Source organism: Leuresthes tenuis, unplaced genomic scaffold, assembly GCF_036924035.1.
Source record: "Leuresthes tenuis unplaced genomic scaffold, fLeuTen1.0.hap1 SCAF_12, whole genome shotgun sequence".
NCBI lineage: Eukaryota > Metazoa > Chordata > Actinopteri > Atheriniformes > Atherinopsidae > Leuresthes > Leuresthes tenuis.
Genome location: NW_027325366.1, coordinates 21,396,365 through 21,413,993, shown reverse-complemented (window position 1 = coordinate 21,413,993; position 17,629 = coordinate 21,396,365). Strand labels below are relative to the sequence as shown.

The 17,629-nt window shown below is 43.2% G+C and overlaps 2 protein-coding genes across 3 annotated transcripts in view; both read left to right on the top strand.

Annotated features, from left to right (window-relative positions):
* The first annotated feature begins 486 nt into the window (after positions 1 to 486).
* Positions 487 to 2,672, top strand: cybrd1 (cytochrome b reductase 1). The gene is made up of 4 exons (XM_072397058.1): positions 487 to 733; positions 1,239 to 1,447; positions 1,736 to 1,890; positions 1,987 to 2,672. The coding sequence occupies exons 1-4, from the start codon at positions 541 to 543 to the stop codon at positions 2,240 to 2,242; spliced, it is 813 nt and encodes a 270-aa protein (XP_072253159.1). The 5' UTR covers positions 487 to 540; the 3' UTR covers positions 2,243 to 2,672.
* A 1,115-nt stretch (positions 2,673 to 3,787) lies between these two features.
* The window catches only part of LOC140319430 (dynein, cytoplasmic 1, intermediate chain 2a-like), a 16,033-nt gene continuing 2,191 nt past the window's right edge, over positions 3,788 to 17,629 (top strand). Inside the window, exons 1-14 of one of the 2 annotated variants that reach the window (XM_072397057.1) lie at positions 3,788 to 3,897; positions 5,017 to 5,128; positions 5,617 to 5,734; positions 6,581 to 6,668; positions 7,691 to 7,750; positions 8,128 to 8,243; positions 12,452 to 12,538; positions 12,755 to 12,917; positions 13,044 to 13,143; positions 13,988 to 14,113; positions 15,362 to 15,508; positions 15,589 to 15,702; positions 16,096 to 16,229; positions 17,250 to 17,394. In XM_072397057.1, coding sequence (XP_072253158.1) covers positions 5,027 to 5,128; positions 5,617 to 5,734; positions 6,581 to 6,668; positions 7,691 to 7,750; positions 8,128 to 8,243; positions 12,452 to 12,538; positions 12,755 to 12,917; positions 13,044 to 13,143; positions 13,988 to 14,113; positions 15,362 to 15,508; positions 15,589 to 15,702; positions 16,096 to 16,229; positions 17,250 to 17,394 — 1,500 coding nt within the window. In that variant the 5' untranslated portion in view covers positions 3,788 to 3,897; positions 5,017 to 5,026. The remainder of the gene's footprint in view (positions 3,898 to 5,016; positions 5,129 to 5,616; positions 5,735 to 6,580; positions 6,669 to 7,690; positions 7,751 to 8,127; positions 8,244 to 12,451; positions 12,539 to 12,754; positions 12,918 to 13,043; positions 13,144 to 13,987; positions 14,114 to 15,361; positions 15,509 to 15,588; positions 15,703 to 16,095; positions 16,230 to 17,249; positions 17,395 to 17,629) is intronic. The other variant, XM_072397056.1, reaches the window with a different exon arrangement.

The following is a 17,629-nucleotide window of genomic DNA, read 5'->3' as shown; positions in this document are numbered from 1 at the left end:
CCATCTATGTATGTTGTCCTTTGGGCTCAGGGACACTTTCACAAAAAATGCACTTATTTCAAAGCGTAGAAGAAGAAGAGAAAAAAATTGCAGTCTGCCGATCAGTGTTTGTTGTAAATGGTTGAGGGAGGCGTTCATTCATTTCAGATCACTGAGGGAAACAAAGCTCGGGATGTGGTCGATGCTGGATGGGACTGGGGGCAAAAACAATAATAGAAACGCCTTCCGGCATTAACGTGACAATTAAACAGCACCACAAGCAACCAATGACGAGTGTCTCTTGGAGTTGTGACTGTGCAGTGCTGAACTGAGGTCAGAGGATGACACAGCACAAATATTACTGCTTCCAAACTCTTCTGTAACCACTAAAGTTACAAAACATCGCTCCTCCAAGCTCTTGCGTAGCTCCGGCTCACGTGACCGAGGTCCGTCCCCGTCGGGCACAACTTGAGATAGTTTGGAGCTGTGTAAGTGCAGCTCAGCCGGTCGTGTCCCTCCGTCCTGCTGCCGCCGCCGCCGCCGCCTCTACCTGCCGCTCAGATGGCGATGGAGAATCTGAAACAGTTCCTGGTCGCCCTCTCTGCTGCCGGCGCCGTCGGCTTTGTCGCCATCATCTTCGTGCTGAGATGGGTTCTCCACTTCAAGGAAGGTCTCGCCTGGGATGGAGGACTGGCGGAATTCAACTGGCATCCGGTGTTGATTGTCACGGGCTTCATTTTCTTGCAAGGAATAGGTGAGAATGCGCTTTCTTTTCCAATGAGTGCGGGCTTGCGAAGGGACCGTGGGAGTTGTGAAAGAATGTAAACAAGAAGAGGAAAAGTTTGAGAGTTCAACCAGTCTCGCTTTCCTCAAGTATCTCGGGGGGGGGGGGGGGGGGGGTAACAGATTAGTCTACGAACTAAACTTCCATTGGAGGAATGTATTTAAAGCAGGAAATATGAGTCACGTCAAGTGGCAAAGTGCTCTCAAGGAAACAAAGGCACATGGCATTTAAATGTTCAAACAATTGTGGTGTGAAATAACAGCTCTTCTTTTTTTCTTTTTTTTCCCCCACTTCTGATGAGTAAAGTGCTTACACCTTTTGTGTACATTCCAGTAGAGTCCTGTTAGACATACAAACCTCAGTGAGACAGTGTAATGACTATATTATTTAAGGATTATGAGGTTTCAATGAGGAAAAAAAAGAAAAAACAACTTGCTTATGGTCAACAGACAGTGACTGATCCTCTCTCTCGCAGCCATAATTGTCTACAGGCTCCCCTGGACCTGGCAGTGCAGCAAACTAATGATGAAGTTCATCCACGCTGGCTTGAATTCAGCTGCCTTCATTTTCGCTGTTGTTGCCGTGGTGGCAGCTTTTGACTTCCACAACACTGCCAAAATTCCAAACATGTACAGTCTGCACAGCTGGCTGGGCCTGATCACGGTTATACTGTACAGTCTGCAGGTAAACACGCTGTTTTTCAGCATCTCTTTGAAATAACTGACGGTAGAGGGATACATTTAAGTTCTGAGTTTAGGCTTACATCCGTTGTGTTTAATGCAGCTACGGGGTGACGTAACACATTTATAAACACGGCAGGGCGGTGTGTTTTTCTAGGATTATATTGGGATTCTCAACCTTATCTGGTTGTTTCTAAAAATGCTAAGTCATGGTGAATAACACTCCTGTTGAGGAAAGTATCAAGTATCTGACCAACTTTTTTTTTTTTCCCCCCTCTCCCTCAATGAGCAGCTTGTTCTAGGAGTTGGCATGTACCTGATACCGGTTACACCTGTATCCTGGAGAGCAGCGTTTATGCCCATCCATATCTACAGTGGTCTTTTCCTCTTTACCAGCGTCATAGCCGTGGCACTCATGGGCATCACGGAGAAACTCATTTTTGGCCTGTAAGTATTAGAAAAGACTTGAATTAATTACATCTGACCTGCTAGGTTTCTGTACCATGTGACTGTGAATAACTCTTTTATTTGTGCACAACAAAGGAGCAACCCGAAGTATAAGGACTCCCCCCCAGAGGCGATCTTTGTAAACATCCTGGGAGTCCTCCTGGTGGTTTTCGGAGCTCTAATCCTTTGGATTGCCACTCGAACGTCTTGGAAACGCCCGAGTGACCAGATCTTGCATGCTCTGCATTCCAATGGGGAAAGTGAGGACAACAGCAAAGTGGGACCGGCGTTATCTGAGCTGGCTGAAGGAACTGACGCTGAGGCCGGAGGAGATGTCAGGAGGAGGTTTTAAGATTTAACTTAGACAACTAGGCCGTCTGATTTAAAAAGAAACGTGTATATTTGACTTGGAGCTGGTCCTCTCTCTAGTGGTGAATGTATGAACTACCAGTCTACTACACTGGTCAGAGAAAGTCAAAATGACTTAATGGAATAATACTGATCTTTCATCCATAACTTTCTCTACTGCACCTTGAAGTATTTCAGCTCAGCTGTATTCTCCAACATTTATTGCTACAAGTGCATGTAAATAAGGGTGACCTACTTTGCAGCAAGAGTAAGATACTGATATATGATATATATATATAGATAAAAAATATATATGCTTTGTTCACATACACTGTAGAAAATATTCATGATAGATTTTGTATTCTCTGACTCTCTGTATTGTGATTCCCCCACTACATATTTTCTAATAAATTCTTTTTTTTACTGCGCTAATAGCCTTGTTTTATCCATGCATTTGCTGCAAAGGAGGAAAATATCTATGCGGTACAGCACAGTCATTATAAAGGGGTGCCATCTTGGGATCTGCCGTAGATTTAGCACATTAATCGTTGGGATTTTGGGTTCCTGTTCCCATAGGACAACCGGGGTCGGGTCAGATTATTTTGACATGAAGATACTCGAATAGAATTCATACGGTGGCATTTGTAATTCGTGACATCAAGAGGACTTTTGGAATAATGAAAATGTTTAATTTTACACTGAAAATTGATTCAGCAACAAAAATTTGAATTCCACTGAAGTTATTTTTCTCCCTCTGAACATCATTTCCATGGCAACATCAAATGGGATTTGTCTCGTTAAAAGTCACAGGTAAAATCAAATCGCCTCCGTAAAGTAAAGTACGAGCCCAAACTACAGATGCACTGTCTTGTTCTATAATGTGGAGGAATGTTTCTTTATGGGTAAGTTTATATCACTGCTGCTTTTCATTAGAGGCCACGTAAAAGACTTCTGTCAGAGCAGGAGAAGCTCTAACTCAGAATGTTTATCATCCACAGTCACTGTACACGAAAGGGAATCAGTAGCTATTATTTGTTGCTCGTTTTTCACAAAGTGTTGGTTTAGATTCTCAGTCATCCCGGTCATGGTAATTCTAAGAGCTTGAATAAGTGAAACTGGGATTATTTACGTTTGTCCAGGAATGCTTCCTCAGTTCTAAACATGATGATGGGGAGTTGTGAAATATATGCAGCTGAAGGACAGATTACACTTCAAATCTGATCGTAAAAAAACCTATACACTGTAGAATATATATATGGAAATTAGAATTGGCAAACTGTTTTATTGCCTCATTTTAAAGATGTAATCAAAGTGACTTTACAATTAAACTAATCAGTGTTTTTAGATGTAATCTGTAGTTACAAGTTACTTTTATAGTCAAAATAAGTTCTTCCATTTACATGTCATCTATTATTAGTCGACCATAAAGTGAAATTCTGTCACAGTATGAAGAAATTAACTTAGGTGTTTACTTTGAGTTGTATCTGTAAAGACTAGGTCAAGCTTGAAACTCCATGCTTCGTCTTTACAACGGCGCAGCCACGTCAAAGTTCAATTACTCTTTTTGGCTCCTTTCGGCACCTGTAGTTTTGTTGCCATCCCGATTGTTTTTGTGTTGCTTTCAGGGCATTTGGTGTCAGGTCGAAAACCTGCTTCAAGGTTTGTTGTCTACATTTTAGTGGCATATTAGCTTTACCACCCCACATGTGTAACGAGTTGACTTTCTTAACAGATATTTCTAACGAGCCTTGTTCGGCTTGTGGTCAACACAGTTGAAAGCGCATGACAACGGAGCAACCGGTCAACTATAGTGGCTAACTGCTAGCTAAAAGCTTAATCGCAACCCTCAGATGTTTAATTATGCGAGTCATATTTTCTACGACATGTTAAACATAACGTCACCCAACTCATTGCATTAAGTTGTACATTTTTCACTGGCGACTGCCATTTCTTATTCAACAAGGATGACTTGTTTAGCTCTTTGGCTAATCATGAGCAACAAGGAAGGCTAACGTTAGCAGCAGCTGAGGGCAGTCGGAGGCTAGTGTTTTTAAGTATTTACTCCCATGTGTGATAAGTAAGATGCTACTTTAGAGTTCTTCAAATTTGACTGCTTATGCATAACGTTGATGGAGACCAGAATCAAGCGGCTGAAACAGATAACTTCACTCCCCTAACTGGGTGCGAAAGATTGTACCAACTGTAGGGTGGGGCTCCGTTGGCTCGATGACAATGACTGGTCAGCCGGTGTAATGGCAAATTCTGTGACCTGTGAAAGAGCTACACACACCTCTGTTGTACCTTTTATTTACACTCATTTCGAGAGCTAAACACGGCGGTATGATACTGTAAATGTTGAAATGTGTTATTTGTGGCCCGTCATGTTCTGTATGAAAAATTAGATGTTAAAGTGTTTTAATAGCAGTTAAAATGTGTTACCTTGTGACACTTAAATGTCATTTGGCCCATATTGGATGACAGGTTACAAAATTAACCCAGCCAAACAAATCAGAAAACAGAAATGTCATAGAAATTAAGTTGGGCAGCATTTCTCCGGCAAGGTGGTCCTAAAGTTAGGGACCTCAGTCATGAGAAGATGCTTGGCCTGAGGCACCGTTGCATGCGTTTGTCAGGAGCCAGTAAGGTTATTCATGCTCGTTTACATACTCCACTTGACATGGTTCTGTTAAGGACGTTTAAATTAAGCAGATTTTTCAAATAACTAGATGCAAAAAATATAAAAAATTGACAAAAGGCGTATGTGTTGTTTGAAAACAGCTGTGGCATCATGTCGGACAAAAGTGAGCTGAAAGCAGAGCTTGAAAGGAAGAAGCAACGCTTGGCACAAATAAGAGAGGAGAAAAGAAGGAAGGAGGAGGAGCGCAAGAAGGTAGAGGTTTTGATTTTTATCCTTTCTGGAAACTGAGCACATTTAAACCAGAGTCTGAGTGTGACCATTACAAAATGCTTTAGTTTTTAAGGATTGATTTGAAGTGTTTTTGACTTGTCGTAGTCCAGGTGCTGCAATAAATGGGCCGTAGTTATTCTTTGCAGACGAGTCCATTTTGAAAACAAACACAGAATCTACAAAATAAGAATTTTTCAGAACCTTTCTTACTTCTTCTTTTTATTCCATCGTTAATCTTCCATATAACTCACTAGTTTCCCATGACACCAATGGTTCTTACATTAGTTAACCAGGTAATTGGTATTTAGTGATACAATAGTGATAATAACAATAGTAATTTATATGAGAAAGTGCACAGGTCTTTCAGATACGGCGGCAAGTGTAATTCTGTACACATAATTGTCTCAGAGACTATGTTAAGTTGACACCCAGAGTTTGAATTAATGCGTGGGGCTCTGTTTTTTTTCAAGGCGGACCAGCAGCTGAAAGAAGCTGCAGTCCAACAGGATGACTCTGACCTGGAGAAAAAAAGACGAGAGGCAGAGGCTCTCCTGCAGAGTGTGGGCATAACCGCAGATGTTTCAGTGGGTATGTTCCATATTACCTGTGGGTGGGTGTACAGTGTGTAGGTGCCGTGATGTCTGCTTTTGGATTCCCATTAGGAAAACACAGCTCCAAAGTGTTCTATACTCTATACTTTATATATACTATATGAATATGTTCTATATATCCCCAAAGATACTATTCGGCAGCAGCATGATTCAAGTATTTAATTTGCTTATGTATCTTGCTACAATCTCAGTCATTGCATTAAAGCAGTTACATTATATTATTCAATATTTTTACACTATTGTTTGCTTACACATGCAAACGACTCATTAAAGCCAAAGATCGATAGACCTTTTATTGTAACGGTCATTTTCTTTTCTGTAATTTCAGATATTACAGAACATATTCTGAACGGAATACGTTTAGATTCAAAGATGTCTGTGTGGTGGTGAGGAGGCAGTACTGATGCAAAATTAATATTTATAAGATAAAGACAGCGTGATGACTACTGCGTTGCATTGAGGAGTCCAGTCATAGCCTTCATTCTGAGGCCTGTCACTTCGCAAACAGCAGGTGGCAGTAGAGGTCCATAACAAAAAATCTGTTCCAGCAGACAAACCTGTTGCTAAAATGAATGCAAATTTGATCCAACTGTGTTTTTACAACCTGGCTCACAGTGTAGGTTCGCTGTGGAGATGCCAATTTACGAATCTTTCTTTCTCTGCTGCTAACATCGAGCTTTTCTACACGTGCGCTGAATCTAATTCATAAGGTTTGGTAGTTTTCTACCAACAGCTACCGCCGCTGACACATTTCTGCTGTAGTGTTGTGGCCAGCTTAGCATTTACATCGTAACAGATGATTATTGTCCGTCTCCCTGCGTAGGCGCTCCTCCCACGTCGCCTACTGCCAAATCGGCGGGGACGCCAAGTGAGGCAGGAAGCCAGGACTCTGATGGAGCTGTGGGACCCAGGTACACGCAAACACGACCACACACACACCTCCTCAGAAAATGTTTGAGCTTCAGTATGGCGCTTTACAAGTGTGGGGACATCCAAGCATCCCTCTTCAGGCAGACAGTCAGTGATAGTTGGAGCTTTACTGAGTATGTCCAGTGTGTCTTTTAACAAGTATTTTTTTTAAAGTTTTGCTTATGTCAAAAAGAATATTTCTCCATTGTCCTTGTCACAGCTTAAAATACAAATGTTTTGTGCAGCATATAAGTTGAGAAGCATTTTAAAAGCTCCCTGAAGAGGCTTGCCTGTTTCGCTTTTATGTGCCTTTCACTTCTTTCCACCCCTCAGCAAAAGTTATGGGTACTTATAATGCGTGCAACTGAGCCTAAGCTTTTTACTAAGTCTTTTATAGTTTCAGTGAATAATGATGAACTTATGCCAGCCGAGTGCGTGTTTATTTCATTTATGTGCCACTGAATTAGAATTATCCTAAATTAACAATAAAACAGCAGGCTGCTGTGACGCCTGGGGGACTTCTTAACCCCTAATTAGAGCCCCTTCCCTGGGCTGAAATTCAAGCTCCCCCAGTGTCCCATCAGGCCCAGTGAGCTGTTCCCCCTACGTGTTGACTCATTTCCCTCACCAGCATGGCCATTTCCTACACACATGGAGGTCATGTTTTCTCCCCGAGGGCCCCCACTACCACCACCACCTCTCTCTGGCTACACAGCACTCAGAGCCTTTGGTGGGACACAGTTCGCGCTGGTGCAGCCCCGCAGGCTGCCTGTTACACCCTGTGTCATCCTACCCAGAGGGTCTGTGTGTGTCCGTACATTTTAAGCAGATTAATTCCTCCTTTTCTTTCAAGCAATCAAATTCCAGCTTCATTTGAAATGAAAGAAATTGAAAATGAGATTTTCTGTGTGAAAGATCCAGTCAGCATGTTGCGTGCCACAATGCTAACTTTATTTCCTCTCCTCCTTTGTGATTGCCTGTTTCTCTGTCACTAATGCTGCCTTGTTGCTGTGACACTAATCAGGACTCTGCACTGGGACTCTGACCCGTCCACTCTTCAACTTCACTCTGATTCTGAGCTGGGGTACTGGACACTCTCTTCTCTCCTTTCCTGGTCATTTTCCTTTCTCTCAATCTATGGCATGATTACTTTTGTCAATTAAATTCATTGTTCAGTTAAGACAGTCCAGGAAATCAGTGAAGTCATTTATGCATGAATGGTCAGTTTAAACCTTTTGATTAATTCTCAGCGGCTGCTAAACTAATCTGAACTCTTTGCCATTTCATGAAAGACTAATTTACATTCTTTTGATCAGCCTAAGATCCCATCTGAAGGAGGTGAGAATGGTAACAAAATAAACTGAGCTCGGTTGCAGTTGTTTTTTTAATGTGCAGTCTTGTAAAAATAATTCCTGTTTTGTGGTGATGTTGTGCAAAGTTTGAGTTGTTCTGTTCTTTTAGGCGTGTAACTCCAAAACTGGGGATGGCCAAAGTCACACAAGTGGACTTCCCACCACGTGAAACCGTGTCCTACACAAAAGAGACTCAGACACCTGTCACGACCCAGACCAAACAAGGTGATTAACATAAATAAGTACACCTTCGAAAACACTGACACTGATGATGTGAAAAAACGTGTGTGTGGATAAATAGAGAGCTTCAGCAAAACATATCTGGCGATGAAAAATGTTGTTTTATTTTATCACTTGAAGGGGTAACCTGATTCTTGAAAAATATTCCCAACGGGGGAATTGTGGGAACCGGAAGTAAACGACAAGTGGAAGACGTCTACCAAACTCTGAGATGAAAGTGGAGGAAAAATGAGGCCCAAGAAACACAAGAAGCCAGGGCAGAGATCAAATTCAGACAAGCTCTGCTCCCCGGCACCTCGCAGCCAACTCTGCTTCGGTATAATTAACCAGCAGGATGAGAAATTCAGTGACAGGAAGGAGAAATGCGATTGGAGCGGAAGATATGAAGCGCCGTGCATTCGACTGCTTATTGCCTCCGAAGCGTGTCGATATGTATGTAATTGGTGCGCTTAAGCTTTCATGTGGTTGGACAAAGAGAATATTTGGCTTTGTACTGAGATCCACATGTTGAGCACATGTTGCATGAAATATGCAATATTTCCGGTCATGTTCCTTGTTCGTGGGTTGATTTTTGTAATGACAGCTGGTGAATAATGCGCTCGATTGAAATCCTGATTAGGATTTTTGTTTTGAATCTCCGCCTTTTATCTGCTGGATGAGGGTCTTTTTTTCATTTATTTTTCATCCGCTTTCTCAGTTTGAGCCAGTTAGCATCTTTCTGCATCTTTGAAAGCCTGGTTAGGATTTTACAGTGTGCTGATGGATGAAACATTCTGAGATGGCACGAAGCACCAGTGAGGTGACATATTTTTTCTTCCTAAGCAGAGCGAGTGAGAGATGAAGAGCATCCCTCTGCTCCTCATTGCTTTTTACTCCGGACTCTGCTGGGCATAGTAAAACTGTGTTAAACAATGATGGTTTCTGCCAGCTGTTCAACACGGAGCCCCCCCCCCCCCCCCCTTCCCCTTTCTGCCACTATGTAATCATTTCATCAACTCCCTCGCTTCCCTGTCTTCTCCCTTCACCGAACAGGCACATAACAAAACACACTCAGTGACATTGTGCATTTTCACACCATCACTTCTGGCTCTTGATGAGGCGGCATCCCCTATCCCGGCTTGCTCCCCTCGCTGCATTTTTGATGTGTAGGGTGGCCTGCTTTCTGATTGAGCGATTTATCATGTTGTCAAAAGGAGGCTCGGACGCAGCACTCTCAAGGTCAGCAGGCGGTGGCATTAGCGGGAGCGGCTGCCTCGCTCTGGTTGCCGCAGGCCGAGGGTTTCCACTGTGTTGGCGGGACGTCGCAGAAAAGGGAGAAGACGATTTAAGATCACAAGCGACAGAAATCCACTGAGCAGTCAAGGAAAAATGTTTCCTATTTTCTATAGAATTAAATTTTTTTTCCTATCTCAGTGCGTCTCAGAAATCTTACCTTATGAAGGTATGGCCTTCTCAGAGCACTGACCTCAGCATCAGTGACTCATGTGGCTGAAAACAATGACTCATTATAAAACCACTAAAGGACGCAAGCAATTTCTCTTGAAACTTGAAAATGTACAGTTGCACCCTGGGGAATTGGGCATTATCACCTTGCTTTCACGTCCTAAACTTGCAAGATACTCTAGTATCTTTCATCCAACTCTGGGGAGTTCGAGGAATTATTGTTTTAGGCCATTAGATTGGCAAATTAGCCACTGCTACAATATCCCCTGGCGGTACTAGCTGGTAATACGCTGCAGCAGTATGAACTCTTCAATAAGGGGCTATAATTATGGAGTAAGATATTGTTAGACATAGAGGGCTGCTGGTAGGTCTAGCACAGCATTTTGAAAAGGCTCGTCAGGGATACAAGTATGTCGAGCAGTTTAGTAGATCTAATATTTAATTGAATGTGATTGTTTTAATCACTCTGAATTCAGAGGCAGGTCAAAACTTTTAATCACAAAAGCCCTTAATGGCCTTCTTGTTTCAAGTGCCACTTGTAATTGTGGTAAGCTTTAATGCTTTTGATGATTAGTACTGTTAAATATCTGTAATATCTTTCTGTCACGCGGTAGCCGATCATTTCGAGCAGATATTTTGAACGGTTCTCTCTTTTAAATCTTTTTTTTTTTCTTTTTTTTAGCACGTGATTGTAGAATTTGAAGCCTTTCGAGTTGGGACATGAATGTCAACAAGATATTTCAAATTTTTTTTCTTCTCAAAACCTTTTAGTTTTGCAACTTCAGACTGGAAGTTTTATGCTGGGAAGCGCTCTTTTTCAGGAGACGAGAAGCACGTGTGTGCTCTTTATAAGCAGAGTTTTTTGTCCTTCTGCGGGTTCATTATTGTGCAGCAGAAACAAACCCCTGCGCACATGCTGAAGTCAAACCCCGGTTCTGTGTGGACATACAGAAAGGGACAGACACCTGCGACAGAGAGCAAAGGTTGTTTTATAGTTCATCACTGGCCCCATGCCATGTTTGCATTAATATGTTGTCTATTGACTTGGACTTGCGATTACTCTCCCCACCATGCTCTGGTCCAGCTCCCCCCCCCAAAAAAAAAAAGCTTTTATTTCTTAAGTGGTACAAAAGCCATAATTGGGCCTGCTTTGAGAGGTGTCAGTGTATGGGACATCGCTGATCCGGGTGAATTCTGTTAAATGCAACCACCCACCCTTGCTGCCACCCCCCCTACACATCCCCAGCGGGGTCACCAGGATCACTAGCTTTTCTCCAAATGGCCATTTTGGCTGGCAGGTGCATTATACCCTTTATTTTCAGATTGTCTGTCCGCTCCTAATGCGTGGCAGGTTGATTGCTCTGGCTGCCTCACCAGGGAAAGGGTTGACGAGCACGGCCGGGACTAGCTGAAAGACAGTGATTACTGTTTTCCTTTAAGCCTGATTGAGGCCCTTGAAAGGAAAGATTTTAACCTTCTCCTGTTGGGTGCAGAGTATGGCTGCACATTGAAATGGCTTGTGTCATCAACCCAGTTCTGTAAACTCATCAGTGCACCCAATAACCTTCATCCCCCAAACCTCCATCTGAGAAAGGGGGTAAATCATTTTGGACAAAGTGACAGATGACATTATCATTTAGATTATCTCAGTAGGAAGGGAATTTGTGCATGTGGCGCCGTCAGTTTAAGATTAACTATAAGACCATCCATGATAAACGCCTGTAGGAACCAAGGGAGTGATTCCTCTGTCCACACGAATTCTGTTTTGTCCTCCTTTTTTTACATCGCGCACATAGGCTAAATACCATCTATTGGAAATGTCTGAAAGAAAGCGTGTTCATCTTCTTTGAGGTGTGCAGTTTGCCAGCTGGTGTGGCCTGTATTTTGTTGTACATTCTCTGAGGTTGAATAGGAGTTGCTGGACCTCCTGCTAGGACGATAATTGCACTGGCTTGCCGTTCAGGGAGAGGCTTGTCTCGGGGCAGCCAGGCGGAAAACCTCTGTGCCATCCCCATGCCACCTCTGAAGAGCACAAGACAATCCCAGCATCACCATCTGCTTTTGCACCATGCCGTCATCTGGCCAGACCAATAGGATGGGCCCAGGCAGCTGCTCTGCACCCTCTGCCCCGTGGCCTAGAAGGGGGCGACCTGCAACTGGGACACTGAGGAAACAGCTACACTGACGACTAGACTCACTATTGAATGGCTAGTCTCATTAACAGTGGGGACAGACAGGGGTCCCTATGACAACAAGACACCCGCTGTGCTGTGTCCCTTTAATACAAATGACAAACTTCCCTGCTTTAGAGGAGCAGGTTCTTTTCTGAAAGGCGACATAGTGCTGACAAACCAAACAAATGCGAGGCAGAGATACAAAATCATTCTTTTGCCGTGCCCATAATCGCTGGGTGGAGCTTTAATTGAAGGAAGTAAATAATGAAGGTGGGAAATGTGGCGTAATCATTCCTTTTGTGAAAGTTTTTTACGTTGGATATGATTTTTGCCAACATTTGTAAGCCTGACAAAGTGTGTGATTAAACCCAAAATATTTTACTCTCACTCGGGTGTAAATGCTGCTACTGTAAAGTAATTTCCCAGTTCGGGATGAATAAAGTACTTCTATTCTGTTCTATTCTGTTGTACAAGAACATGCTGATTCAGAGATGGAGTGGATAAAGCCCAACTTAGCGTGTGTTCTGGTGTTTATTAAGACATTTATTTATTTATTAAAGCTTTTTTGATCAACAGAGGAAGAAGAAGAGGAAGAAATTGCTCCACCTCAACCAGTAGTCGAGACTCCGACTGAGAAACTGGACCAGAAGGAGGAGGAGGAAGGTACTTCACTACCAGTGGTGATAATTGAGACACTCTACTGAAATTGAGCCACTTAAGTTCTTCTTGGAATTTTTCAATTACACATCTAATAGTTGTTACAGATAACAAATTTAGTTTTTATTCCTTTTAAAATGGGACATTTGAGTCTGTGTCATGGTGATGGTGAGCAGCAGGGATCTTCACCACATTTTGGCGCGTTTGTGTTTCTCTGTCAAGAACCCCCCCACGAGCTGACAGAGGAGGAGAAACTCCAAATCCTGCACTCGGACGACTTTGCAAATTTCTTCGACCACAGCACTCGCATCATCGAGCGAGCTTTGTCCGAACACGTGGACCTCTTCTTCGACTACAGCGGCCGCGACCTGGAAGAGAAGGAGGGGTAACCACGATCGGACATCTCATGTTTTGAAAATCTGAATTTTATATTTAATTTTTTTAAGCTGTGTTTTTTTTTTATTGACTTGTGTTACTACCTTTTTTTCTTCTTTTCTTTAAACTTCCCCAGTGAAATTCAGGCTGGAGCAAAACTCTCCCTCACCAGGCAGTTCATGGACGAGCGCTGGTCCAAACATCGTGTCGTCACCTGCCTGGACTGGTCGCCCCAGGTCAATGTTTTGGACAGTTCTCTCCCGATAAAGCCAGTGTTTTAGCACATTTCTCATAACACCATTAATGAATTGTTTGAAGCAAAATCTCCTCCTTTTTTCACTGAAGTAGAACCAACTGTAATTGCTTCAAATTAGGATTTTCTCCGTCATAATGCTTTATGATTTTGTTACTTGAGTTTGACAGCATTTACTTTTAACCTAAACTCCCTCAGGAAAAGTAAGTTGTGTCCCATACAAATTGTCACTTATTCGTTGGCCGTAATGATTTGTTTCCTCTGGTGTCTAAGGTCATTTAATGCCTTATTCTGCAACAGCTTGTGACAGTGATTGAACACCAACCCTTTGTTCACTGTATTTTCTTGCTCTGAGCGACGTTAACACCCTTGGGATTCAGAATAATTTATTAACTAAATTCAGGTCTCGGATTCAAGCATTTGATGCAGCAGAGCCTTGTTATTTATTTACATCTGGATTGTATTAATTTGATGTGTTTTTGATAAAGTGTGGGGTTAGCTTACAGGTTAAAAGACCCGTACTGAGCTGCTGAATCTGCCCCTGTGTTCTTCTGAGCCCCCGTAGAGCTGCAGCATTTAGTTATGATGAAAAGGAATAAAAACACAATTTACCAAAGTTCTCAGAAGCGCACGGTGACTTAAATGAGCCATAAATCTTGACGGAAAGGGTTGCTCATTCTCGAAGGCATTCGGCAGCACCACACAGGGCAGACGAGGCTTTTCCACATTCAGCCAAGCCTAAGGGGCATGCCTTCCTCCCCCTGACATTCATCCTGTCTGATTTTTTTTCTCCCCCCCCTTTTTTTTGTTCCCTTTCCTTTCATCAGTATCCCGAGCTCCTGGTTGCCTCATACAACAACAACGAGGACGCGCCACACGAGCCAGACGGCGTGGCCTTAGTGTGGAACATGAAGTACAAGAAAGCTACACCAGAGTACGTCTTCCACTGCCAGGTACCAAAAGCAACGTCTCTTTTCTTTTAGACTCCCCTCCCTCTCTCTGCCCCAACCCCCCACTGTTCTTGACAAGCATGGAACACCGCCAACCGTCCCCGTTGCTCGCCGTCTTGCCACCTCCTCTGCTCCCCACCCTGCCTTCATTCACACTGTGAGTTCACCATGTTGGCATTCACCTCCACCACTTCTGTCCACAAACACATGTTCTTGAGGCGCCGGGGAAGACCTGTGGCGCGGGACCTGAATGGAATCCGAGCACTGCAGCAGGATTAAGTGTGCAGGGCAGAGCTGGTTATCATGTGCATCTAAACAAGGGCCCTGTGTTCAGACAAGCAAGCTGGGAGACCAGTTGAGCTCCATCGCTCTGCTCAGCCTTATTATAATGCTTGCCCTGAGGCTCCTTCACCAAGACAAGTTGAGTAGAACCACATGTTCCTGCCTTCAGAGCGGATGTAGTCGTAGCCATGCTGCTCAGATGAATAAAACCGAACAGAAGTGTGAATGTAGTTTTCTCTGTACCTACTAGTTGCTTCAAAAGGTAATTTTCTTCACATGCTGTCACAATTTTCGTCAACAAAGTTCTTAAGAAATAATGTTTCTTGAGATCGAAGTGATGTATGTGTGGAGGCCACCTTAGTCACAAGATATATTCAGATCTTGTTGGTCAGTCTCACGGTGTGTTTACTTGCACTAGAAGTGCTGAAGCTCAAGTTCTGAAAGTTCGTGTTCTGGGAAAACGAGGGTCAGGTCTTTAAGTTTGAGGGGAAGTTAGAGAGAAAAACGGCTAAGTGACCTGGATTGTTTCCATGTTATGATTCTTGCCAGTTTTAAAGTATTCAGGTACTTTTAATATACTACTGCAATTTTGAGTTGATTTATTTATTTAAATGGACTTGTATAAAAACACTTTAAACATTTGGAACAGTGAAAATGGCTGATGACGCCCTCACTGCGGCGTGTTCCCAACAGGCTTTTTAAGTTTTCATTTGTCCGTTTGCTTCACTGTTACTGAACCATAAACCTGTTTTCCACTTTATTTCTTTCATTTTTTGCCAATGGTCAATGAATACAGGGTTTGTTACCATAGAAGCGCGGGTCTGTCCGTGTCACTGCGTTGCCATGGTAATACGTTTCCGAGCCCTTTTTGACGAACACCACAGACTCGTCTGAGGCATCTTGAAGAGAGCAGCCAGTCATATACGCAACTTTTTAATCTCGCTTATATGTTTACCCTTGTTCCGACAGTCTGCTGTTATGTCGGCGGCCTTTGCGAAATTCCACCCAAATGTCGTAGTTGGGGGCACATATTCAGGGCAGATTGTCCTGTGGGACAACAGGAGCAACAAGAGGACCCCTGTGCAGAGGACCCCCCTGTCAGCAGCAGCTCACACGGTACTGTGAACACCTGACACACTTCAGCTCATTTATATGCGCTGGAACGATACCAAACTTCACCTTCACTGTCTTTGCAGCACCCGGTATATTGTGTGAATGTGGTCGGCACCCAGAACGCCCACAACCTGATTAGCATCTCCACTGATGGCAAGATATGCTCGTGGAGTCTGGACATGCTCTCTCAGCCACAGGTGACTTATCCTCAGAGAAGTGTTTCTGAATAAAGTCGAGCAATGAAATTGAATTGCTGCATAAACATTAATTATAGTTTATATATACTATATTTCTAGAGTTTATGATAGTTTATACTTTCCCTTACATTCACCCTAAAGGCGAATTTTTTGTTGGTCTCCTTCGTTTTTCAATTTGAAGGAAATTATTTTTGCCAGATGTGTCATTACATTTGTGCTGCCAAGACCCTCATGTCAAATATTTTTTTTCATGGAGTGCTACTCGAACGTAGATTATGCATTAATAAACTGTGGAGTGATTTTTATAGGTTGTGCTTGGCAGAGGATGTGTTAACATAAAGCCTGAGCCGGGAGCTTGTTACGGATGTTGTTCCATGTTGCCTCCTTCCACAGGACAGCATGGAGCTGGTGTTCAAGCAGTCCAAAGCTGTAGCTGTCACCTCCATGTCTTTCCCTCTCGGAGATGTCAACAATTTCGTGGTGGGCAGCGAGGACGGCTCCGTCTACATGTCGTGTCGACATGGAAGGTGCGTCTGTTAGCAACCGCAGCCCCCAGCATCCCTCCCTAATGCCAGCAGGATACTGAGGCGACTTGTTAGGCCCACCTAGGACCGAGTGTCAAATAAATAAAGCCCACTCACTTCCCTGCGCAGCTCAAATCCAGCACTTGATCTCCTGCTGTTTGAGGTTTCACTCCTGCCCGGTCATCCTGTTTTTCTTTTCCGCTTGTCAGTTGTGTTTGTAAAGGTCATTCAACATAAACAAGGCACACATGCAGGGGAAACAAATCCTTTTTTCCCCTGTTCTTTTTTCCCCCCTCTCTGGCTGAGACAGTTTGTTTACAGTTAGTTGTCCCAGGCAGAATTAAATCTGCAGTTCATCCCACAATGTTCTCATTTTAGGCACCGGGGCTTCTTTCGTGCTGGAAGGCCCTCAGCAGAGTAATGTGGCTTAAATCAGAGCTGCCACTGAGTAGTGCGTCAGCCTCACTAAATGTCCTGTAGTATACCCAGAGACCGCAGAGATAGGTTAGCTGCTATGTTTTGCACAACAGAATCACCTCTGTAATTGGGGGAATAATTTTCCACCTCATTTACAATGGTATGATACTCTCATCGCAGTTAATAATGCATAAGCATCACTCATGCTGAGTATTTACCCCTCTACATTAATTATCAGAGTCTCAGTTGGATAACAGCTCTGCAACATGTGGTTGAAAGGACACGGGCACTTTTGCCACCCTGCTGGTAATTACATGATATAAGTAAATGATTACTGCGAATACATCCAGCAGAGGTCCATCTGTGCCCGTTGCTTTCTTTCATGCTTAATATAATACCAAAATTGTTACACGCGGCACAACTAACTTAACTGTTAACCCTTTCGAATTTTTTTTTTGTAGTTCATAGCTGATATTTCTGCAGCATGGAGACAGGCACATTCAAATACCGCAACATCTGCCGCTTCCAAATATTTAATCTGTCGTGCTCAATTGAACCTGTCACTGGGTTTTGACTCATTCCCGTCTTCTTGCGTGTGCTCCACAGCAAGGCGGGCATTAGCGAGATGTTTGAGGGCCACCATGGCCCCATCACAGGGATCCACTGCCACACAGCCGCGGGGCCACTGGACTTCTCCCACCTGTTTGTTACCTCGTCTTTTGATTGGACAGTCAAGCTGTGGAGCACCAAGGTATGCATCTCAGAGAACATCTGGAATCATTTATATGGTTGTGTGGCCCATGACTCTGTACGGGAAAAAGTTTCCTACAGCTGTGTGTTTTGTAACCTGATGATGTCTTATAAAGTCTTGTTTTTCTTTTTCTATTTCATTTATAATATAAATCAGGAGAGTAATGAATCCTTTTACGATGACTTTTTGTGGCCAGGTTAAAGAGGTATTGATTGAAATTGAAGACAAATGTTCT